This window comes from Pimephales promelas, chromosome 5, assembly GCF_988280905.1.
Source record: "Pimephales promelas chromosome 5, fPimPro1.hap1.1, whole genome shotgun sequence".
Classification (NCBI taxonomy): domain Eukaryota; kingdom Metazoa; phylum Chordata; class Actinopteri; order Cypriniformes; family Leuciscidae; genus Pimephales; species Pimephales promelas.
Genome location: NC_142773.1, coordinates 36,107,946 through 36,131,929, shown reverse-complemented (window position 1 = coordinate 36,131,929; position 23,984 = coordinate 36,107,946). Strand labels below are relative to the sequence as shown.

Below are 23,984 nucleotides of genomic sequence, written 5' to 3'. Positions count from 1 at the left end.
TCTTTTTAACCTTAATGCAGTGGCAACAATAGCCTGCAGTGCAAAAAATGATCTATTTTTAGATTAAGAATACTTGGTTGATTTATGTTGTCGTCATAAATTACCTAAAATTTGAAGCCGATATGTTTTTTGACAGGTGCGTTGCTAACAATTGCTAGCCATCACACTTTCACAAGAATATGCGTTAACATTGATGAAATCCGCTTTAGCCTATTGATATGACTAACATTTTATCCTAAACCTTTATATGTATTTCGAAGTAAAAAAAAGTAGAGAACTGATATTTTATTTTTCCATTTATTAAATATTTTGCACTGACAAAATATCACAGCTTGTTATAAAATAGCCTACTTGGAATTCTCTCTGACATCAGCAAATTAATTCGTTATTTTCTTAATCCATAAAACCACAACATTAACCTACGTTCTAATTCTACATAGTGTCACATGCATGTGCAAACAAACAGATGTAAGGGGAAAAACAAAACAATTATATAGGCTATATATTTTTGCATTATTTTACTCCATGCTGCGTTTCTTTGTGTCTCCTCAGATCTACTTTGCGCTGAAATCCTTTTCCACACAGATCGCATCCGAAAGGCTTGAATCCTGTGTGTTTTCTGCTGTGTGTGATGAGGTTTGAACTCTGACTGAAGGCTTTGCCACACACCTGACACTTGTGTGGCTTTTCACCTGAAAAACATATGAAGAGGTTTAAGTCTCAACAAACTTTGACTGACGGATAAATCGTTTAACTATTCCATTACACAATATTTTTGCATACGCGTGCCAATGTTCAAGCTGTGATTAGCCCTAACATATTGTTTTGTTTTGATCAAAATATAAATCACCTGTATGAATGAACGTGTGTTTCTTCATATCTGATTTCTGGTGGAATCGTTTTCCGCAGTACTGACAGGGATATGGTCTGGTGTCCGAGTGGATGAGGAGATGAGTGGACAAAGTGGACGACCTCTTGAAACTTTTGTCGCAGATTTTGCAGCTGAAGACCCTTTCCTGTAGGTAAAGAATGTGATTAGTAAGATTTCCCAGGCTTATAATTCTGTAATATTTATAGATGTTGTTGGGCCTACTTGTGAATGGACAGCTTTATGTTGCTCCAGGCTGACCGCGTGGCCGAAAGTTTTTCCGCAGATATCGCACGCGAAGGGCCTCGTGCCACTGTGAGACCGCCGCACGTGAACTTCCAACCCATGAGGGGTAGAAAACACCTGTTTAAAAACAAAAGCATAACTGTCGTGATTTAGTTTAGTTTCGTGTGATCTTAAAAAGTCTTTTGGTCTAAGACGAAAGGCTGGAGGTTTCTAGACAAAAGCAAATTCTGCATAAAGAACCGGATTCTATCAGACTCAATTCCAATCATGTGATCATTTTTATTGATTTAGTTTTAATCAATTGTTAATTCATTTTTTAATTATAATAGGCCTACAAGTTTATGAATTAAACGGCTCATAAACATTACCGGGGGGTAATGAAACGTAAAAATGTAAAAGTAGGCCTGATATGCAATAATTTAAGAAGTTTCTCTTTATAGCAGATAGGCCTATAACTTTTTTTTTTTTTTAACATAAAGAGTTCTTTAAAAATTGAGTCAAGAACCCTATGATTTAATTTATTTCACTTAGCTGCACTGCACACAAAAATGCTGGGTTGTTTTAACCCAACTTTGGGTAAATATGGACAAACTCAATGGCTGGGTTTGTCCATATTTGACCCAAAGTTGGGTTAAAACAACCCAACAATTTTTAGAAGACAAATTGCTATTAAATTTCACAATTTTAGCTGGGTTGTTTCAATCCGTTTAGGTAAAATATGGATTGACCCAAACGTGGGTTGAAACAACCCAGCATTTTTTAGAGTGCAATTTGAATTAAAAATGAACTTTTAAGTAGAAAAATAAACATTTCTATTAAAACGTAGGCTCTTCCAATAATCTTTGTTTCATTTTCAGCTTCAAAAAATCGTTTTTTTAAGGACAAACAGTTGATCAAAAGTTGATTTAGCCTAGGCCTACCTTAGTGCATTTTACGCATTTGAACGACCCGCTTAGTTGAAGTCTCGTGGACATAATATCAGACTCCGAATCGATCTCTGCCACTTTTGTTGAAATCTTGAAGTCTGCATAAAAGCCTCTACTTTCCAACAGGTTAGTGTTCAGAGACCCATAGTCCTGGTAAAACCGGCCGGATTGTGCTGGATCAATGAGAAGATGTGCACCCGGCCTTCTGTCCATGGCCTCATGCACCCCCATTGATGTCTCTGAATCCGCAGAAACACGGTTGCACGATTGAATGAGGTGTCTGAGCTCGGATGTTGAATGGGCCCAAACATACGGACGGAAAGACAAGTCAAAAGGCTGCGAGTCGTCTGGAGAAGGCACCGGGCATTTATCCAGTTCTACAGTGAGATATATTACAAAAGGAAAGCCTGTTAATTGAGTATTTTGCATAGACCATGTTAAATTAGTATCAACTGTTCAATTTTTAAGTACAATCAACTTGGATGTTTAAGTCATTTCAATTGAAATTACATTAAACTGACTTTAATCCGAACATTACATTAAACTGACTTTAATCAGAATATCCGAATTTTGATGAAAACATTCCAGGATTTTTCTCTGTGTAATGGACTTCAATGGGAACCAAACGGTTCAAGGTCCAAAAGACAGTTTCAGTACAAACTGCAAGTTGTTCAAAAGGCTTTAAACGATTCCAGACGATGAATAAGGGTCTTATCTAGCGAAATGATCGCTCATTTAAAAAAAATGACTCTCCGTGACTCCGTGAAGTTCGTGACTCTCCGGTTCGAACTCGTTAATCAAAATGAACAAATCTTTTTTTGTGTCATTTGGTTCATTCAACGAACGAAATGAACGAGTTGACTCGGGAAAATTTGTTCATTTTGAGTTTGAACAGGAGAGTCACGAACGCACATCACAGAACAGAGCAAGGCGACCATTTGAGCTTATAAAACTTTAACTTTGTTTTGTTTTTTTAAATGAGCGATCGTTTCGCTTGATAAGACCCTTATTCGTCGTCTGAAATCGTTTAAAGACCTTTTAACAGTTTGCAGTTTGCACTTAAACTGTCTTTTGGACATTGAACCATTTGGTTCCCATTGAACTCCATTATATGGAGAAAAATCCTGGAATGTATTCATCAAAAACCTTCATTTCTTTTCGACTGAAGAAAGAAAGACATGGACATCTTGGATGACATGGGGGTGAGTAAATTATCAGCAAAAGGTTTTTTTTAAAGTGAACTACTCCTTTAAAACATGAGTTGAATCAACAAAAGTTGATATATTATTTTGTTATATATATTATTATTATTTTTGCTTTGACTTATTTTGATGAGTTAAAGCAATGTAAAAACGTTAACGTTTGTTGCCATAACGTGTTGATCATGTCATGCCAACCTGGAGAGGTTCTGGATGACAGTGGTCTCCAGAAGTCCTCATAGTCGGATGAGCGGTCACACACACTTCCCTCGCAGCTCAGCGGGGACTGTTGAGAGGAGTGATCCGCCGTGCACACCATGCTGGCTTTAGGGGAATGATTACCCACATCCACCGGACTCTCGGGGATCTGACTCTCTAAAGCCAATCAAATTCACAATGCATTAGGCTATCCGTCGCCGTTTCATTAACGCTGTTTTCAATAACGACGTTCATTGCTTAAGATTGATAAATGTAGGCCTACCTTGGCACGTGAGAAGTTTCTCGATTGGGATGCAGTTGTCGTCCAGGTAACGGGGTTGATGATAACTGTGCGCCCGTTTGCTCTTCACCAAAAATGACCTCGGCATGTTTACTCTCCGTTATCAGGTTCAGGGTCACCAATCACTCACGGCTCTCCAATCCTGCCTGAAAAGTGGATTTCGGCCGGTGTGAAAAAATGCACCTGATCTTCATAAAACTCAGCACAGCAGCAGCAGGTGTGTGTCAAATCTCTATCCCGCAGCCTTTTTTGCAATCAAAACCTCCCAAATAAAGCAAAAGCGATTTGAAGTCGAGGCACTGCACGGCGCACTTTGTTATAGGCTCCCTCTTGGCAACTTGATCTCAAAGCCTTGTTTAGTAAACTGATCCTCTGTCAGCATAATATAGCTATATGAGCATCGCGTCACTTCCAAGTAACAGACTGCAAATGGGGCCCAGGGTATTATTGCCAATAACTAATAGGTTTTGTTTCGGTCGTTAATAACCTGATGACGAGACTTAAAGAACATCGAAATCCAAGCATAGGCAAACAATTAATTTTTAAATAATAGCTATTGGTTGCATTTAACACTGTATATTTAATTCACTGTAAGGCAGAAATTGAGACTACATATATAGGCTAATGGACTATTCGGTTTAGCAATCTCTGCGTTACGCACAATATTTGCATGCTTATTCGATTATAATAATTTAAATAGAATTCGTTTAACTGGATGCTCGCAATTATTTTGGAAACCAACGAAAATTGTTATAAAACCTGAGAAACAATTGATTAGTGGAAGAGTTCAGCATTGATTTGGTACATCCAAAATTAAATAACTGTCTTTTATATTGTCATTGTACTAAAGCCAAAAGAAATTCGTATAATATTGTCTAGAAAATATGATATGTTTGCCAACTTTTTGACGATATATGTTCGCTATATGCATAAACCAGTATTTTTAATGTAGTACTGGTATTTGGATATCAACACTTTTCATAAAGATATTCTTCCAGTGCAGCTTTATGCCTCAAAGCGATGAGCAAAACAAATGAGACCAACAAGAACTAATCTTTAAAGTACGTGACAAAGAAAAGCGCGATTACTAGAATTATTATAAATAGCCAAAAGAAGACGTGCATTTTTCACAGAGCAGCCTGTAGTTTGTACGGTTAACTAGGGCTTGAATCAATGTAGGTGTTACATCTCATAATTTCACAAAGCAGAATGAAGCCGTAATATTGTCAAATGTAACCTTTTCCATTTCGTTTAAATTCCATTTTCCATTTTTGTTTTAATTTGAAGTTTCCGCAAGACCCCCTAACCGAAACTCCTGCATTGGGAAACATAATGTTCTGCCAGCAGCTGCAATCACACTTTAACAGCATTGATAGGCTAGGCCTCGTAAAGTTTGTATAAATTGAGCTGACATATAACCATAAGAGTCCAGCAGTCAGATCAGAAGTTGGAGTGAATGTGCAGGGGAAAAATGTTGGCGCACCGGCTGCGCGCGACACATAGGCGCGTGAATCTATCGAGCTGGACGTTTTTCCGTACCGTTAAAATGGTCTAAAAAAGTATGTGCAGAAGTTAAAAACAGTTTCAAGTTTACCTCGGCCAGTGCGTCAAGGTGACGTATCCTTTATCCAAAGCGAATAATTGAATAGTTATGACACCTGACGTGTAATGTGACTGAGGTGCCTGAGTCAGGACAGGACTCACCTGTTGCGCTGCTGTTCTCCGCTAGAGATGATGTGACTGCTGCGCGCGACCTGCCTGTCTCCAGCTACAGCAGCGCAAACACGCGCCTTAAATACACATGCTAACTTCCTGAACGCGACCGTGTTTGATCATGTCTCACAGTCACAAACATTTCACATAATTCTCAAAAGTGCCTGACCTCACGCATTTTTATCTCAATTGAAAGATAAATGATCATTCTGTAAACTGCATGTCACGATTTAGCCTGATTGACGCGCAAAGTGATGTAAATCACATTAGGATTTTTGGCTTGTCCGTGTGGGGCGGTTTTATATTTGTCCCAGGTGTGGTTTTCTGCAATTACTCTTCTTCCAGGAATAACATCCCAGCCAACGCTGGGTGTTATTGCTTATTCAAAAATACATTAAGAATGCAATTCATACAATGACTTGAATAGGCTATCTTTTATGATGAACATTTCATTTTAAAATGAAAAATATTTGGTGACAATTTAAAATATTTATAACAATTTATATAGAAACTACAAATAACAAATAAAGTGTTACCAAATACAGTATTTATATATATATATATATATATATATATATATATATATATATATAGCCTAAATGCAATATAATTATTTAGAATAATGAAACATAAAGTAATATTAATTATAATACTTTATTATTCATTATAAAGTAATAATACAGAAAAGCCTCATCTATATATATATATATATATATATATATATATATATATATATATATATATATATCACTACGCTCTAAACAATGCTGGGTTTTGAATCCAAATATGGACAAATATGGATCTAAAATATGGACAAACCCAAATGTTGGGCTAAAAATGTAATTTAACTTTCACTTTCAACTGTACAGTTTTTATTTCATTTTTAACACAACATTTGGGTTTGTCCATATTTTACCCAAATTTGGGTTGAAACAACCCAGCATTTTTTTAGAGTGTACAGTGTTCATCACAGTGTCAAATATGATTTATTTTCCCGCATAACACATTTGTACAATTTATTTACTTGCAGAGACGGTTTTCATTAATATGCCTATAGCCTACACTCTAAAAAATGCTGGGTTGTTTTAACCCAATTTTGGGTCAAATATGGACAAACCCGAAATGTTGGGTTAAAAATGTAATGTAAAAATTTAACCCAATGGCTGGGTTAGTCCATATTTGACCCAAAGTTGGGTTAAAACAACCCAGCATTTTTTAGAGTGTATGTTTGAAATGGAAGAGATGAAACCCAGAGCCTAAACACTAAAATACATATTAATTTGACCGAAATCACTGTTGTTCAATCTGTATGGTTTTCAGTACCAGTATCCAGTAGTAAGATGTTTATTACTGACAATGTAAATGACTAAAAACCAAATTTGGGTCAAATATGGACAAACCCCAATGTTGGGTTAAAAATGCAATTAAAAAAATGTACAGTTTCAAAAAAGGTTCAAATTTGAAATTCCATTTTTAAGCCAACATTTGGGTTTGTCCATATTCTACAGCTATGTGATGTTTACTTGAATGTAAGATCTAAGAAATTGAACAACCTTTTTTTTTGAAGAAGAAGAAGTAGAAGAAGAAGAATGCCTAATCTTGTTGTCACTTTTAAGTGTTAATGGCAAAACTGTCACAGTGAGTCTTTGCTCATGACACTTGATGTGTTGCAGCGTGATTAGCAGCTGGAGCTGTGAAGAGTGGACACTGCAGCAGTGGGTCGAGAACGTCTTCTCTGCTTCTGGAGACAGGTTGACGGGACGTTAAGGCTGCTGTCCATTTTTAGGTGTCATTGTGCTCCAGAGAGGCGGACGTGGAAGGCTTCAGCGTGGTTTGAGAAAATGACGTAGTACTCTTGGAGAGGATTCGAATCTGTAAAGAACGACCCGGTATTATACAAAAACTACATAACATTACACCAAACCTGACAAACAGGGGCTGTTGACATTAACCCTAAAGCCCATTTACTCACCCTCAAGTTGTTCCAAACTTGTATTCATTTATTTCTTCTGCTGAATTGAATAATATGGGTGACCAAACAATTGATGGGTCCCATTGACTTTCATAGTTTGGGGGAAAAGAAAATACTATGTGCCTGTCAACTTTTGTGTTCAGCAGAAGAAAGAAATGCATTCAGGTTTGGAACAACATGAGGGAGCGTAAATGAACACTGAATTTTCATTTTTTGGGTGAACTATCACTTTAAACTTTAAGATACACAGCACTAATCTACATAGATAAGCATATACAGAATTAACCCGAATTGACCACAGTTGCCACTGAAAGTGACAAAGACGTCTCACATATTTGTTTCTGTCTGCTATCTTACATCTGATAGGCCGATAATTCTTAATATTTTGTTGTAAATCTGTAAAGTAATGGATTTAGTGCCTCTCAGTGACCTGTAGAGTCAGATTTTCACTTTTTAGAGGTGTTTTTTATGAATAATAATAATAGAATGACTAATCGTTATTATTTTCATTATAATATTTTATACGAATATTTTCAAAAAGGCAGGAAATTGCCCATTAATGAATTCCAAATATTGCCACTGTGATGAAAGTCCTCTGTCTTCAACCCCTTTATATTAAAGCTTATGGCAGTATAAAGAGCAAATGTGAAGCAAAGTCAAAGGACAGACAGTGTAGTTCTCGCACAGGCACCACAGAGTGTAAACGTGACAAACCTCCTCCTCTTCACATCAAGAACAGGAAACCAAAAGACAGACTTGAACAGACCGTTTGACTGCAGCGTAGGTCAAAACTTCAGAAACACTGAGCTCTATACTTCTTTCTCGTCTTTCTTTTAGGGCTGAGCCTGTCTCTTTAGGGAGTGCGTGATTGAAATAGCATGAAGCAGCCGTGATAATGGTTTGAGGTTTCTGGGTTCTCAGAGCGTTGTTCACTCTGTCCGATAGTTATGAGAAGAAAGACTGAGATGTATACAAGCATTCAAGACCACAAAGTTATTTCTGAATTTGAGACTACAGCTCAACCAGAGCTCAATCAGAGATGACACATGGCTCGGCAGCTCTTTTAAAAAGGAGACATTGATTATAGCCACGCGCATCGCTCAATTCAAAACCATGCATGTGAGAGAATTACTGACACGAAGGTGTCTTAAACTCAACAGGTTATATTTATGCATCATTAAGGTCTGATTCAAAACTACAAGTTTATGAGCCAAACACCGTGCTATCATCATAGAACAGGTTATGAGAAATACGTGTCAATCAAATTTAATCAGACTGGTTCCCTTTACCACCACCGAAACCACAGAAAATCAGTCAGAGAGCAGGAGGTGTTGAGGGGGCGCTCGCACCTACAGGTTATCAGCAGTTTCTCACCAGACCTCAAACTACTGACAATGTTTCTGTTTGCTTCACATAGGAAAGAGTAGGAGACTTCAGGGCAGATTTATGTGTCAGAATCAAAACAACTGGCCAGTTCCTCTCGGTAATTTGGTAAAAATCAAACTTCTTCATATACTATTGGAAATGAAAGCCAGCTATATTTAACAAGTTGTTTTTTTAAGGGTGTCCAAAGAAGTGTGTGTGGGTGTTATCTGTTGTGATATTAATATTCAAGCCTCAAAATGCATTCAGGTCTTTTTTTTTAAACGGAAGGAGGAAAAAAAACACTATAGTCTCTTTCCCATATCTAGCAAACACTTTTAGGACTGAATTTTGTCGATGAACACGAATATGCGTAGACTATAAACACACTATAAGCAGACAACAAATGTAAGTGACATAAAAAAAAATACACTATCAAATGAACTACAGTCAAAAGAAGTGTGGAGCAAAGGTTGAATGTAGGGCTGTCAAATTAGCCATGAATATGTGTGTGTGTACATATGTGCATTATGCTGGTATAATTCTTATATGTTCATATAAAATTCATTTAATTATATATTCAAATAAATTTTTTAAAAAATATTGATAAAAATATGTTTTTCTTGCATCACACAGGTTTTTCTGTATATATATATATATATATATATTATTTTTTTCAAATTTAGTCTAATAACATGATAATAACATCAAAACTGCCCCTGAATGTGAGAATAAGGCTGCAGCTTGTTATGCATTTACAAACCAGTATATACTGACAAAATACAGGCTTTTTTTTAAAACTCATTGGAAATCACAAACTAAGTTTCCAGAACAGATGATTCATCCAAATATACTGACTACTTGTTTGTCAGATGGCTTTATTCCCTTCTTGTTGCACCATGTGAACAGCAGTTTATCTCACTAGCACCTTTCTGACAATACTCCGTGGCAAGACAATAATGAACCAGGCCGCACGGTTAACCGGTTACAATGGGAGGAGGTCTTCCGTTATCTTTGTAATCAGCTATGCTCATCGCGAACCTGCACGCCAGGGTTTCTGGTTGTAAATCTACTGAACAGTGGGGTGCTGCAAATCACATGAAGGCAGACGTGTTGAGAGGTGCTAAGAGTTTCCTGGCCATTGTGTGGCTATTTGAGAAAATGTTCTCTCAATAAGGAGAAGTTTGGCTCCACAGTCAGCATGTGTGCATGATTATGGCTCTGACGCCTTATCGGGACACGTGTATTTGACTAATTTTATTTCAAGTCAGAGGTTTCGTTTTGGTTGCACTGTGTCTTGTTGTGCTGCCATAATTAGCGTTAGCATGTCTGTTAGCTTAACTGTGTGGCTTCTGACACACTTACAGCAGAGTACATTTTTTAATCTGTGGTCTTATTGGAGGACTAATTAGTCTGGGTACACCACCTCGACTAGACGAGATGTCTAAAACGTGGCTAGCAAGTGACAATCAAAACTTAGAAAATCTGATGATTGCAAACGACAGACTTTGTGCTTTCGTGCAGATTTCCATTCTTAAAGTCAGCATGAAATGAGAATTCAGCCCATCAATTTTGTAAGTGCATGTAATTGCATATTGCAAATACGTATATATATATATATATATATGAAGAGTTCAGATGCAAAAGCCTCTAAGTGCCATTTGAAATTTTCTTCTAGAATGATGATTTTTATCAAACTTGTATATTTAAGTTCAGTAATTTCACTTAAATGGCAATGATAATTACCTATTAATTGTTATTTAAGTGAAATTACTGAACAAGTTTGATAAAAATCATCATTAAAGAAGAAAATTTCAAATGGCATTTAGAGGCTTTTGCATCTGAACTCTTCATGTATATATCATTTTTATTTGTTTTAAATAAAGTATAAAGTAGTAAAGATAACTATGAGATTAACGTCCGAAACCAAAGTATGATAATGTTCTGTTTATTATATGCACATGCCACATTGCCACATATGCTCTAGCTCTTTAAAGCAGAGATTCTGATTGGCTGTCAGTGTTTTTATCTTTCATCAGCTGGAAAAAAATTGTTCTGAAAGTGAATCCAATGATATTCTTCTTTGTTATTATCGTCATAGCTGTAGTGTGGACTTTTCTATTCTCAGAGAATTGGAAAGATTTTATTTTCTTATAGTTAACATCCTTAGTCCGAATAAACGGGCCTCTTCTCAGATGTATGACAAGAAACGACGTGTCACTTCCTCAATTTCATTGCAACTTTAAAGCTTTAAAGTGATAGTTCACACAAAAATGAAAATTCTGTCATCATTTACTCACCTTCAAGTTGTTCCAAACCTGTATGAGTTTCTATCTTCTCCTGAGCACAAAAGAAGATATTTTGAAGAATGCTGTTGACTGTAGCCATTGACTTCAATAGTATTTTTCCCGTACTATGGAAGTCAATGGCTACCGTCAACTTTCTGCTTCCCAGCATAATTCAATCGTCGTTTGAGTTCAAGAGAAGAAACTCATATGGGTTTGGAACAACTTGAGTATGAGTAAATGATGACCGCATTTTAATTTTTGGGTGAACTATCCCTTTAATTTCACTGAAGCACAGCAACGGATGCAAACAGGCTGCTACAAATGCAACAATGTCAGTAGTGAAGTAAAATTCAGTGCTTTGAAATCAGATTTAAAGTTATCTGAATCTTTTCGTCTACCACCATCACACCAGACTCGACCATCCGGCAGAGAACTCTTTTAGAGCAACATTAATGCAAGCATTTGTTTCAGATTACTGTTAAGTGAGATACAGTGTTGGCATTTTCTTGCAAAATCACTTCTGCATAAAAGAGCTGATAGACAAGTGTGATGTTTCGGCCTGGTCTGAGTGTGTGAACTACGCAAGCATCTGAAGACTCTGCCAAGAGAGTGAGAAAGATGTTATCGTAGCTTTGCTTCTAGAAAAGCAGAAGATACCATTTCCCTCCAGACTGTTTGGGTGATCAACAGACAGGCCACTCTTGCACGTAGTTATGTGTGATGAATAAATGGAACGGTTGCTGATCTGATTTCCTCTACTATTCCGGGTTCATTTTAACACATATCGTTTATGTTTAATGGTTTCATTTTTGTAACATCGAGTATTTTAATGTTTATGATTGGCCCCATTCATGTCCCTTGTAAGTGGCTTACTGTTAGGCAGAAAAGTGTGGACTTATTGGAAATTATTACTTTTTTGGTAATCAGCATTATGCCCCGCCCCTCGATCCTGTCAACTGAGATTAACTGAACCCAGAATAGTGCTTGAACACAGAGCTGGGATGAAGTTTAATGATGCTCGTGGTCCAGGATTAATTTAGCCCGAAGGAAGTCAGCGAGGCTAAATGACACTGTAATTAGACACCTCCAGACTGTCAAACAGCAGATGATGTCAGGTGTGGTGTTACCTTGTATTGTAGAGCTGAAAACTGTTGTCTGCTCTGTTGTAACTGGCTGTGCAGATCTTGGTTCTGTGACGTCAACTCCCGTAGATGATCTCGCTGACTGTTTATATGCGCTTCTGTACGCTTTAGGTGGTCGCTCTGAATTTTGTCCTGTAGTGATATAATCAAACAAATCAAATTAGAGGACTGAATCAAGTCACATTTAATGTGAGGATATAGTTTAGCATTGATTTGCAGTACTAACAGTGTAAGAGATTTCAGTTTGTCAATCTGATTTAGGAGTCGTGTGTCATGCTCCCCTAGACATTTCAAAAACTGTAATGTTTCCTAATCAGAGATAAGAATAATCTTGAAATCTCAGGATGTTTCATCATGACGCATGGCAATGACAAATTAAATTCTCAAATTGGTAATTGGAAAATATATAGGCCTATACATTTGAATAAAATAAACAAACAAGTAACATAACTAAAATGTTGTTGGCACGTTTTCAAATAATGCCACGTTAAAGTTTAATTTATAATAATTGATTATGAGGTAAAGAAATAAGTTTTAATGAACTTTATTAACCTTTTTGTCATACAGTGCCATTTTTTTCCTAGTTAGTTAATCACTGGGATTAATTAATTCCCCTATCCTCAACGCAAAGGCATTTATGCATAATTTAAAAGATTATAAAAAAAAAACCCTAGAATATTTCATAGACATATTTCACACTTAATTCAGTCCATGTATCCCAAACATTATAAAGTATAGGCTAAATGATCAATCCCAAACTTGATTGTTTTGGTAGCCTATAAGTAGGCCGAACACAGAATATTGTTTTAAATATTTTGGATTTACTGTTTCATATTTATTTTAACTTTTAAAAAAGTAAACTTCAATTTTCACGTTTAAATTACCTCATTTCCAACGTGACATTTTGAACCTGTCGTACTGACATTCTTGTGGACCCAATGAGGAAAACAGCTAATAGCTAAATATAGGCTACTGTGATGTTTTTTGAAAATGTAAAATTGCGGAAATTGTAGGCTACAGTATAAAAATGATTATGATATGGAAAGTCCCCTTAAAACATGACAACATTTAGTTTGTTTGTTTGTGCGCGCGCGATCTTGTCCTCCTCGTTGTAGCTCACGTATTTCCGTTATTGTGATATGTTTAGGACCCTGACTGTAGGAAGTTTGAACATCTCAAAAACTGATAGCGGTAACTTCTTTTTGTTTCTAAATAAAGACAACAAGAACAAACTGTGATCTGTCATCCATTCTATCACGCATCACGACTGAAGCGAGACGGATTGCGTGATTCACACTACGCTGTCGCCTTGATCTGCGTCGCTGTCAGCGGCTCGTGATCCACAGTGCTCGCACGAATGCTTGTCAAAGCGGCTCGCGCAGTTTAATTTTCACACTTTAATGACATTTATAGCTCCTGAAGAAGGACTTTTTCAAAATGTAGATCAGTAAATAGGTGAGAGAGGCGTCCCAATTCGCGTAGTAGACATATGGACTTATGCTGTTTTGTAGTAGCCTAGGCAAGTGTGACACATTGTAATTTAATATTGTGTCCAGTTTGGCCCTGTAAATAAAGGGGTAGGCTATTATTATTTTTTGACAAAGTGTGTGCGGTTTCGTTTTCTTAAGTATCAAGAACCGTTTAGGCACCGGAACCGTTTAAAAAATACCGAGTAGGTAGGCTACTGGTATCGGATAAAACCCAACCCATACCCAACCCTAGACATAGCCTATATTCACAATGAAAATTCTGAATTGAAAAAGTGCATTTTTATACCCGGGTGATCGATGCACTTAACTGAAATAAAGAATGTTAAATTAGTATGTTGTATAGCTAGCATCCACCATTTATCATGTGACAGCAGTGTCAGTTACGATGTTTAACTGCAGCTGTGTCCAGACCAAAGTCTTATTTTTTTATTTATAATTTATTTATTTCAAGCAAAACAGTGTGACAACAGAAAAGACACACAATAATAATAACTTATACACTTAGGCTTGAAATGGAGTGGGAAGAAGTAAAACTAGCGATATGACTTGACTTGACGCAGACAATCAATTCTTGACAGACAAAATCAAGTCCCGTCCTAAATTTTTTCTTGTTTGAGAAGCCATTTCACTCAAATATACGTCAAAAGAGGGGTTCAAAACACAACTTTTGATTTTTGCCGACTCTATAGGCTATTGCAGTGTCATATTTGACTTGACACCAGTTCCAGGAGTAGACTAAGCGACCTAAACTAAGCTTTGCTTGCTCTATTGTTCCTCATATCGCAGTGCATCAAGCTGTAAACCACCAGATACGATCAGCTGAGGGTTTTAACCTCTGTCTGCAGCTGCAGCAGTTCGTGGCGGCTCTCTTTAAGCGTGGCCTGGGTGAGCGCATCCTTCAGTCTTGTGCTCAACAGCTCCACCTGCAGGTCATTCTGTGCACTGCTGACCTTCTGCTGACCTCCACAATGCACCTGCTGCCACTGAGAGAGACACATTGTGATGAACCTAACTTATGGTAGCCTATATTTAACACTGAATATCCATCCCATCCAAAGTTACCTGCCATTTCTTTACCATGTCTTTAATGTGCTGTTTCAGCTCTTTGAGCCCTGCAAGTGCGTCTGCTTCCCGGAGTCTACAGCTGATCAGCTCCGTCTGCAGATACATCACACTGTTCTCATCAGGCAAAGTGCTGCTGCTCTACAACACACACACACACACGATTACTAAAGCAAACCCACGTTTGTCAAAACATCAGCAAATACTGATATCTACGTGTTTTTTGCTCGCTATACATAATAGAGTGCTGCAGGGATGATGCATTTTTGTAGGCCAAAACCCAGAAACAAACATTTTAGCACTTCTGGTTTAATCGTCCTGAAGTCAGAGAGTTTTTTTAAATTGGGTTTTGGGTTAAATGGCTGAGATAAAGTTTTCCTGTTTTATTCCAGGACATAAAATACATCAGTCATCAGTAATACCCCCTTGTGATTTGTTAAGCTTTTAATTTGTCCGTAAAAAGTCGGTTTCTAACAAGTAGCTAAATGTGACAGAGCTTGTATGGCGCTAGTTGCTCCACAGGCGTGCGACCTCTGACATATGTAGCAATTGTAAGTCGCTTTGGATAAAAGCGTCAGCTAAATGAATAAATGTAAATGGGACATTAAACATCATCATCCCGAACAGATTCACTTATAGCCTGCTTTCACAGCTTTATTTGCTCTTGCAAACTATTCTCAATGTGAACGTTTAGTGTTAGCGTTAATTTCACTAACTCCAACTTTCAGGGATATATGAAGAGTTCAGATGCAAAAGCCTCTAAATGCCATTTGAAATTTTCTTCTTTAATGATGATTTTTATCAAACTTGTATATTTAAGTTCAGTAATTTCACTTAAATAACAATTAATAGGTAATTATCATTGCCATTTAAGTGAAATCACTAAACTTAAATATACAAGCTTGATAAAAATGATCATTCTAGAAGAAAATTTCAAATGGCACTTAGAGGCTTTTGCATCTGAACTCTTCATATATATATATATATATATATATACTGAAAGATTTGTTGGAAGCTTAGTGGTGGTAATATTTGAAGTCAAGTGATCGCGATGTTAACTTTTTACTTCTGGCTTCAAAATTCATTTGTGAAGATTATCACAATGAACAAATGTTCAGGAATCAAACTTTTTCTTATGACACTGACCAAGCTTATTTTTTGCCATAGAAAAATCCAATTGGGTTTTTGTTGAGGGAACCAAGGTGACTTTCGAGTTGGCCTACAAAAATATTCAATCTCCCTGGCACTCTATAACCTTGCTTAATGCTTCATGTTAATGAATGGAAAACAGGGGTTTTCATGAAAGATTTGACTTGACTTTGACCTCTTCTATCTGCAAGGTGTTCGTCTGCATCTCCTTTAAAGTGTTTTGTGACCTGGCTGCATTTAGCAGAGATTTCTCCAGCTCTTTCTTCATCTGCGACACCAGTTGCTCAGAGCACCTCTGGAAGGGCGACACGGTAAGAACATGAACATTAAACATTAAAGGGGTCATTATTTTATTTTTTTATATTGTTGTCTGAGGTCAACTTATGACGTTCACTTGGTTTTTACATTAATAAACACCAAAATGAATAAGTAATGGGCTATTGTCTACCCTAGTTTTGAGCCTAGCTCAAAAACGCTCGTTTTTTATGGGCGTCTCGCATTGAAGACTTGGAAGTAAACCCCCACTGTTGTGAGTGGATAACAGTTTTGCATGTTATAATGAGTTTTGTCATCATGAGGTAGGCATCTATGTTATTTAGCTATGCCTGTAATGGGCGGGGCTAAACCGGCAGTGTTGAAGTAGGCTTTGATCTCCTTCTGCGGGGGTGGTGTTTTATCCTCTTTGACGTCATAGTTCCCCACTTTGAAAAACGAGTCGTTTGCTGAGCCTGGTGTCAATAAAAGCTTTTATTGGACTAACAAGGACGTTTTCAGTTCTGAAACTTACAGGATATTCTTATAATATGATGACCTCTTAGTGGTCAAAAGCTCGAGGAAAATTTGATCACTCCTTTAACATAACTAACATAAAGGCACTGCAATATACTCACCTTCTCCAGAATGTCAAGTCTTTGCTTTAAACGTTTGTTCTCTGAGGAAAGTCCCTTAAGAAAAGCCAAGAGAAAAACTGAGCACTTGCAAAACAGTGGCTGAAAATGGCGATTCATAGCCTAAAGACAGATTGTTTACTGCTGAGAAATACTAGGGTGAATCCAGGGTGATTGGGACACTTTTGCCGTTGAGATGACTTGAAAAGTGTCCAAATCAACCTGATTTTTGCCTATGTGAAGGGAAACAAACAAACACTCACATTTAGTTCCTCCTGATCCTTCAGCTCTTTAGTCTTGATAGATGTATACTCTTTTCTCAGTCTAAAATGAGTGAAATACACCAGATAACAGGCTAGAAGAACAAGGAAAATTAGGCAAGAATTGAAGGAAGAGCTTACTGTTTCATTCTGCCGGAATTGTATTTAATTTGATATGCTGCTTCAATCATTCCATCAGGATCTGATCCCCAGGATTCTAGATTCTGCAAGCACTGAAAACAACAGAAGTACTCTGAAGACCAAGACATTCAAAGAGGCAGTATTTCAGAGCAGTTTTTATTTGGAGTGCTCCATTACGTTCATCATTCCCTCTATATCGAGCTTGATGAGTTCTGCCTGCTTCATGTGAAGCACAGCCAAACCAACCCGGAAGACGATCTCCAAACCCTACAGACACATGCGTATGTATATCACTCATGTCGTCCATTTAACTGCATGTTTAGATGCTAGTGGCGGTGTTGTTATTGTTAACTAAAATACAAATGTTGTTAGGTCATTGAAATAGTTCAATTAAAATATAAATATAAAAATGAGATCAAAAAGGCAATGTATATTTTAAATTGAAGTACTAAATTCGATTAAACTAAAGATGGTTAAATAGAAAGATAAAACTAATAAATTTGATAACCACAGAACACAATTACCAAAACTTAAACTAAAAACAATAAAATGACAAATTAAAGCTAAATCAGAATATTAACAAATACTATATGAATATAATTGTCTCTCATCTAAAAATCTTAGCTTATCTATTTCCTATAGATATGAAATATGACATTCAGTGTGAAGTGGTGGGTTATGGTGATGTTTTGACGTGACTGAATGTACCTCACACATGAAGATATCAAAAGTCCTCATGGCCGCTGTGATAGGCAGAGATGAGAGGAGGATGTTGAGAAACCAGGATGAGGAGAACATGGAGGTGTGAAAACCCTGAGTCTGGAAGTGGGAATGAAGGTCAGGAAGCTGCTCCTATCAGAGAGAGAAAGATATCTTCAGACAACAGATGACCACGAACTGTAAGGGAGAGTGGGGTAAGATGTGTCGCACCCTTTTTCGGAAAACTGTTTGCCGTTTTTGGTCATGTGTCCATGCTTTGGTAAGCACTTTTATGCTAAAAATCTTGTTATTTCCATTTTGTAAAGTACATTTTTCTCCATGGCAGGTCAAATTAGTCTTATGTCCAAGGATTTTCATCATATACACAACAATTCAAATGTTTGTGGTCAGTAATGTTTTGTTTTTTTTAAAGCTACACTGTGTGATTTTTTTACCACCATCTAGTGGTGAAAAGGTATATAACCATCCAGTGAATATTAGTTTCTGTTCCTCTCAATTCCGATTTCGTTTTAACTCCTACGGTGGCCAATGTAGTCCAAGATTAACATGGCTTCCAGTTTGACCTCGTCCATGAGCGTTAACTCAAACCTAAACGCGAAGTTAACGGGTATGTCCCTCTTTGGCTAATGTATTGTCAAGATGGAGGGGCAACATGGCGACCGACATTAGAACCCCTTACCCGTATGTATTTTCAATGGCATATACACTCACGAGAATACTTTATTACTTGAACGAAGTAAATATACATTAATGAGCACATATATTTTTGAAAGAACACATATATTTTAGAAAGGAAGTGTTTTTAGCTAAGAATAAACTAAAAGAGTTACGCAGTGTAGCTTCAAGGAATTTGAATACTTTTATTCAGTAAGGATCTAAGGATGCATTGATTACATTTATAATGTGACAAATCAAATAAAAGTTTAAAGCACCTTAAGAAACACAGTGTGTACCAAAGTGCTGTACAATTTCGAACGGATTAGATCAAATACAAAGAAAGAATTCAAACAATATATACATACAATCAAAGCCTAACGGTCCTTACAAAGTAGCAAAGGCCTCATCAAACAAATATGTCTTAAGCTGAGTTTTAAACATGGTTACAGAAGTAGAGATTCTGGTAAACATTGTTTCTATATTCAAATAGGAAACAGTTATTGTAATAATATTTCACAATATAGCTGATTACTGTATGTTTTATTAAATAATTACAGCCATGGTGAGCATTAGAGACTTCATTCAAAAACATTTAAAAAAAAAAACTTAATAGGCTAACCCCAAACTTTTAATCATTCATATATATATGTCTTGGTAAATTACCGATGTGTAAAATAATGTGAATTTATTTATTTATGCATTTGTTTGTATTAATTCATTGTCATATTATTTGATTTTTTATATACAAAATATAATTTGAAATCCAAGATTTAACTAACTTCTCATTGCTTAGAGGACAGCATTAGTATAAAAATAAAAAAGACCCGTGACACAGCTTACCCCACTATCCCCTATGATACCAAATCTGGACATCTACGACTCAGAAGTTCTTGTCATATGTGCAATTCTCAGAAATCGGAAAAATACTTCAGCAGATCATTTGTAACAGGCTTTATGTAGCTTACTAAGCTCAAGGGGCATTATAAATGGCTTTTAATGGAGCAGAATTACACTTGTTTACCTGAATCATCGAGTCAAACTGGTAAATGCAGCAGCCAAGCTCAACCATACTGGATCTATAGAGCTCTCTCATTCTGAAGTCCTTCATCAGCCTCACAAAAACACAGAAGGCCTCCTCCTCAGCCATCTGAAAGATCATTAACTCAGGTCATAAACTTGTACTAACTACTATAATTTGGATTGTAGCCCTCAATCGGCTCATGGGGTCCGTACGACCCCAATCGACTTTTACTTAATAAAAAAAAAAGGTTCCCTTCATCTCAGTTGAATAAGATTTTGTCACTTTTCATACATTATCTATCAAACTGGGCTTGATTCGGTTGTTCTGAAGGTATGTATAAAAAAAAATTATGTTTACACTTCTAGTCTTCGGGGTCAATATGACCCCACATTGAAATGAACGGGAAATGTGAAAAAAAAAACTAAATATATTTTCTTCATGTGTCAAAAAAATAATAATAATTTCAGCATAAATCTGAATTTTTTTTTACACAGAAAGTACTAGAGCACAAATGCAATGTATCATAAAAAAAATAATATTTCATATGCAAGCGAATGGTGTGGTTGAGGAATTGTGTGGTATATGGATACAAAAGTACTTTATACCTCCAAAAACACAGCATTAATGAAAAGATGAGAAGTAAACAAAAAAAATGATATGTTATTTGTATGATTAAAAATGTATAATTTTTGTACAATTACTCAATCAATTGTTGGGGTCGCCCCGAAGCCCAGAAGTGTAAACAGGAAACGAAGACCATTTGAAGGTTAAAAAAAAAAATCAATTACCTGTGTGAGCAGCAGGCCTACAATAAACACACTTCCCTGGCAGTAGCCAATCTCTCGGTCTAAGACTGAGTAAGCCTGTAATAAAAGCCACATTGTGTTATCTATACTCCTCAAATGCATAAGTATAATCATATTCTCTGTCATCTAACCTTCAGCACGTTAAGCAGAGGCTCCTGGCAGGTGGCGTCCCGGAGCTCCTGAAAGAGCTGGTGTTGCGGGAGGATGCGGGACAGGTCTCTGTGTATCAGCGTCTCACCGGGACAGGAGCTCTTCAGTAGATCTGAGTAGTGCTGTGAAACGGCCACGTTCTGAGCGTCACACAGCAGCTGCCACACCACGGGCCGCAGGTGAGCCGGGACACCCCTCCTGATCAGCACCTGAAGGGGACACACAAATGAGATACTGCTCACTGATGATTGTACACCCACATTGAAGTCATGACCGATCGATCGGCCGGTTACCTTGATCTGTCCCACTTTTCTCTTGCTCCAGTCATCCCATTCTTGAATGACATGACCCCATATGTCATCGTCATATGAGATGGTTTTAGGTGAGGTGGGACTTTGCAGGACCCCGCTTACAGAGTAAAGAGACTTACTGTCTGTCTCTAGCAGCCTGTTGAGGAGATGATGTCAAATATAACTGAGTGATTAATAAGTAGACTTCATTCTTTACAATAATACAAAAGGAGAATTTAAAGCTACACTTTGTGATTTTTACCCCCATCTAGTGGTGAAAAGTTATATGACCATCCAGTGAATATTAGTTTCTGTTCCTCTCAATTCCGATTTCGTTTTAACGCCCACGGTGGCCAATGTAGTCCAAGATTAACATGGCTTCCAGTTCGACCTCGTCCATGAGTGTTAACTCAAACGTAAACGCGAAAGACGAAGCTTGAATTAACGGGTATGTCCCTCTTTGGCTAATGTACTTTCAAGATGGAGGGGCAACATGGCGACCGACATTAGAACCCCTTACCCGTATGTATTTTCAATGGCATATTATACACTCACGAGAATACTTTATTACTTGAACGAAGTAAATCTACATTATTGAGCACATATATTTTTGAAAGAACTAAGTGTTTTTAGCTAAGAATAAACTAAAAGAGTTACATAGTGTAGCTATAAGAGGTAAAATGGCGTTAAATATTAAATAAAATAATATTTATTCAAAAATTAAATAAATAAACTTGTGATAAGTACTGTTTTAAGATGTACTATGACATTAATATATTATAATATATAATCTTTGTTATACTTCTAATGATGTTTGTTTGAGGCTGAATGCTAAGTAGCCCTCAATCGGGTCATGGGGTCTATACGACCCCAATCGACTTTTACTTAATAAAAACAAGGTTCCCTTCATCTCAGTGGAATAAGATTTTGTGACTTTTCATACATTATCTATCTATACACACACACACACACACAAAACTGGGCTTGATTCGGTTGTTCTGAAGGTATGTAAAAAAAAAATGTTTACACTTCTGGTCTTTGGCGTCAATATGACCCCACATTGAAATGAATGGGAAATGTGAAAAAAAAAATATAAATAAATATATTTATTTTCTAAAATATATTATAAATATATTTTCTTCATGAGTCAAAAAATAAAATAAATCTGGCATAAATCTGAATTTTTTTACACAGAAATGAAGGCCTAGTGCTAGAGGATAAATGCAATGCATCATAAAAAAATAATATTTAATATGCTAATGCTAAAGCTAATGGTGTAGTTGAGGAATTGTGTGGTATATGGATACAAAAACACTTTATATCTCCAAAAACACAGCATTAATGAGTAGATGAGAAGTAAACAAAAAAATGATATATTATTTGTATGATTAAAAATGTATATTTTTTGTACAATTACTCAATCAATTGTTGGGGTCATGACCCCGAAGCCTAGAAGTGTACACAGAAAACGAAGACCATTTGAAAGTTATATTAAATAAATTAAACAAAAAGATAAAAATAAACAAATAAATACCTAAATAAATTATGTTCTTTAAACTTAACCCTATATAAAGCACAATCTGGTGACAGTGTGGAAACAGAGACGTGTCACTAATGTAATGTGTAACTTTTTATTTTAGGTTGTTGCTTCTAGGAAACAGGGCAGGGTGTGAAGAAATGACCTGTTCTGTTCCTCAAGTTTAGCAAGTAACTTCATCTCATCTGCACTGAGCTGAGCCCCTGCTGAGGGACACGGAGATGGTGCGCTCAAAGAGTCCATCTCTAACACTCAGAGTGAAGCAGAACCTCTTGAAACCTAAAAAAAAAAAAAAAAAATTAGCAAAATGTCAAATACAGAAAATACAAATTTGCTTATGGAAGTATGTGGAATCTAATCATTTAAGTGTTTCACATATTGCATATCATATTTCATGGCATTTACTGTACATCAGAATCACTGACATAGTAATTGAAAACTGGGATTTCTTACCAGTGTGTGTGAGATTCCTGTAATTTGGGGTGCAAATGTCTCCCAAAAATCTTTCCTCTGGTTTCTGTCAAACTTAATCCAGTGACACTGTCCGTCACACCTGTTTCTTCCATACCGCACAGGGGGAAAATCCACACAGCAAAAGGATCACATGCTGCTTTATAGCAGAGCCTCACAGGCTGATCAAAGTTCCTCAAAATAACAGTTCTGCTTGTGACTCAGGAGCTTGTTTTTAAAGTGACCCGACTGAGAGAACAACTTCCTCTTACAACTTATTCCTCTTACAGACAAATATGGGGCCCATAACGTTCACCTGTGGGACTTCAACCGGTTATACTGTCGAGAGAAGCAACTGCATGGTTAATCTTGTATAGTTCTGTGAAACTTTGACAGATAAGCTCCCTTATGCAGCATTTGCATAAATCATTTACTGAAACAAAAAGGAAGGTTTTTGGCTGACCAAGGCTGTGTGTCAACAGGCACTAAGTTGATACACATCTATGTTTTTAGGCCCACCCTATTTTAAGGAAGTTGATAAAGTGACATTGGTTTGTTTGCAACCCTAAAGCATTTTTACACCACACAATATGAACTGTGACATTTACTGTGATAATGCCAATGCCAACAAGTATTAACTAACGCATGTTTTCAAGAGTCATTGTCTATTTGTCTATACATATTCGTATAGTCTAAACATATAGACTCTATATGTATTTAGTGCCTCAGAAGTATTTTTATTTACTGTGATATTGTCGATTGTTGATATTGTTAATTGCAACTCGAATTGCTAGAATAAGTATGCTTGCACCATGATTTCCTGTACATTTTCCTGTCCAAACCCTTGTGAAAAAAAGTGTATTTGCGGAAATGATATAACTTTAGAAGAATATATAACTGCAAACTGAATTAATGGTTTGACAATTAATTGCATTTTAATTGCAATTAGATTAAAATGTATTGTAGTTTACTTAAGTCGGACTTAAGTTGCACTGCCGAATGTACTGACAAGCATTTATGGCAAACTAAAATAATGTCATTTCTATTGAAACTTACACATTTGCAGTTCAGTGCATTTAAAATATATCAACTTTAAATGTAATATATACTTTATGCAATAATGTAATATCAACTTTAAATGTAATATCA

At 36.6% G+C, this 23,984-nt stretch overlaps 2 protein-coding genes and 1 long non-coding RNA gene across 8 annotated transcripts; 1 reads left to right on the top strand and 2 right to left on the bottom strand.

Moving 5' to 3' along the window:
- Positions 1-293: 293 nt before the first annotated feature.
- Positions 294-5,522, bottom strand: gfi1aa (growth factor independent 1A transcription repressor a). Of its 2 annotated transcripts, XM_039677117.2 has the most exons (7): positions 5,443-5,522; positions 3,721-3,884; positions 3,438-3,614; positions 2,035-2,417; positions 1,094-1,231; positions 851-1,016; positions 294-692 (listed from the first exon to the last, which is right to left on the bottom strand). In XM_039677117.2, the coding sequence occupies exons 2-7, from the start codon at positions 3,824-3,826 to the stop codon at positions 514-516; spliced, it is 1,149 nt and encodes a 382-aa protein (XP_039533051.2). In that variant the 5' UTR covers positions 3,827-3,884; positions 5,443-5,522; the 3' UTR covers positions 294-513. The 2 variants fall into 2 exon arrangements, with proteins under 2 accessions (XP_039533051.2, XP_039533052.2); XM_039677118.2 differs by lacking the exon at positions 5,443-5,522 and having other exon boundaries at positions 3,721-4,079.
- Positions 5,523-7,023: 1,501 nt separating this feature from the next.
- On the bottom strand, positions 7,024-22,628 carry evi5a (ecotropic viral integration site 5a). 5 transcript variants are annotated; one of them, XM_039677115.2, is made up of 15 exons: positions 22,531-22,628; positions 20,852-21,005; positions 20,540-20,767; positions 20,391-20,465; positions 19,603-19,728; positions 17,913-18,056; positions 17,382-17,471; positions 17,205-17,296; positions 17,067-17,127; positions 16,807-16,860; positions 16,092-16,211; positions 14,768-14,908; positions 14,539-14,688; positions 12,201-12,347; positions 7,024-7,323 (listed from the first exon to the last, which is right to left on the bottom strand). In XM_039677115.2, exons 1-15 carry the CDS (start codon positions 22,626-22,628, stop codon positions 7,234-7,236), a joined length of 1,770 nt encoding a protein of 589 aa, XP_039533049.2. In that variant the 3' UTR covers positions 7,024-7,233. The 5 variants fall into 5 exon arrangements, with proteins under 5 accessions (XP_039533049.2, XP_088987524.1, XP_088987525.1 ...); XM_089131398.1 differs by having other exon boundaries at positions 14,783-14,908; XM_089131399.1 differs by having other exon boundaries at positions 14,768-14,863.
- On the top strand, positions 20,603-23,744 carry LOC148981481 (uncharacterized). The gene is made up of 2 exons (XR_016168573.1): positions 20,603-20,737; positions 22,489-23,744. It is a non-coding gene; the product is annotated as an uncharacterized LOC148981481 (long non-coding RNA).
- The last annotated feature ends 240 nt before the right edge of the window (positions 23,745-23,984 follow it).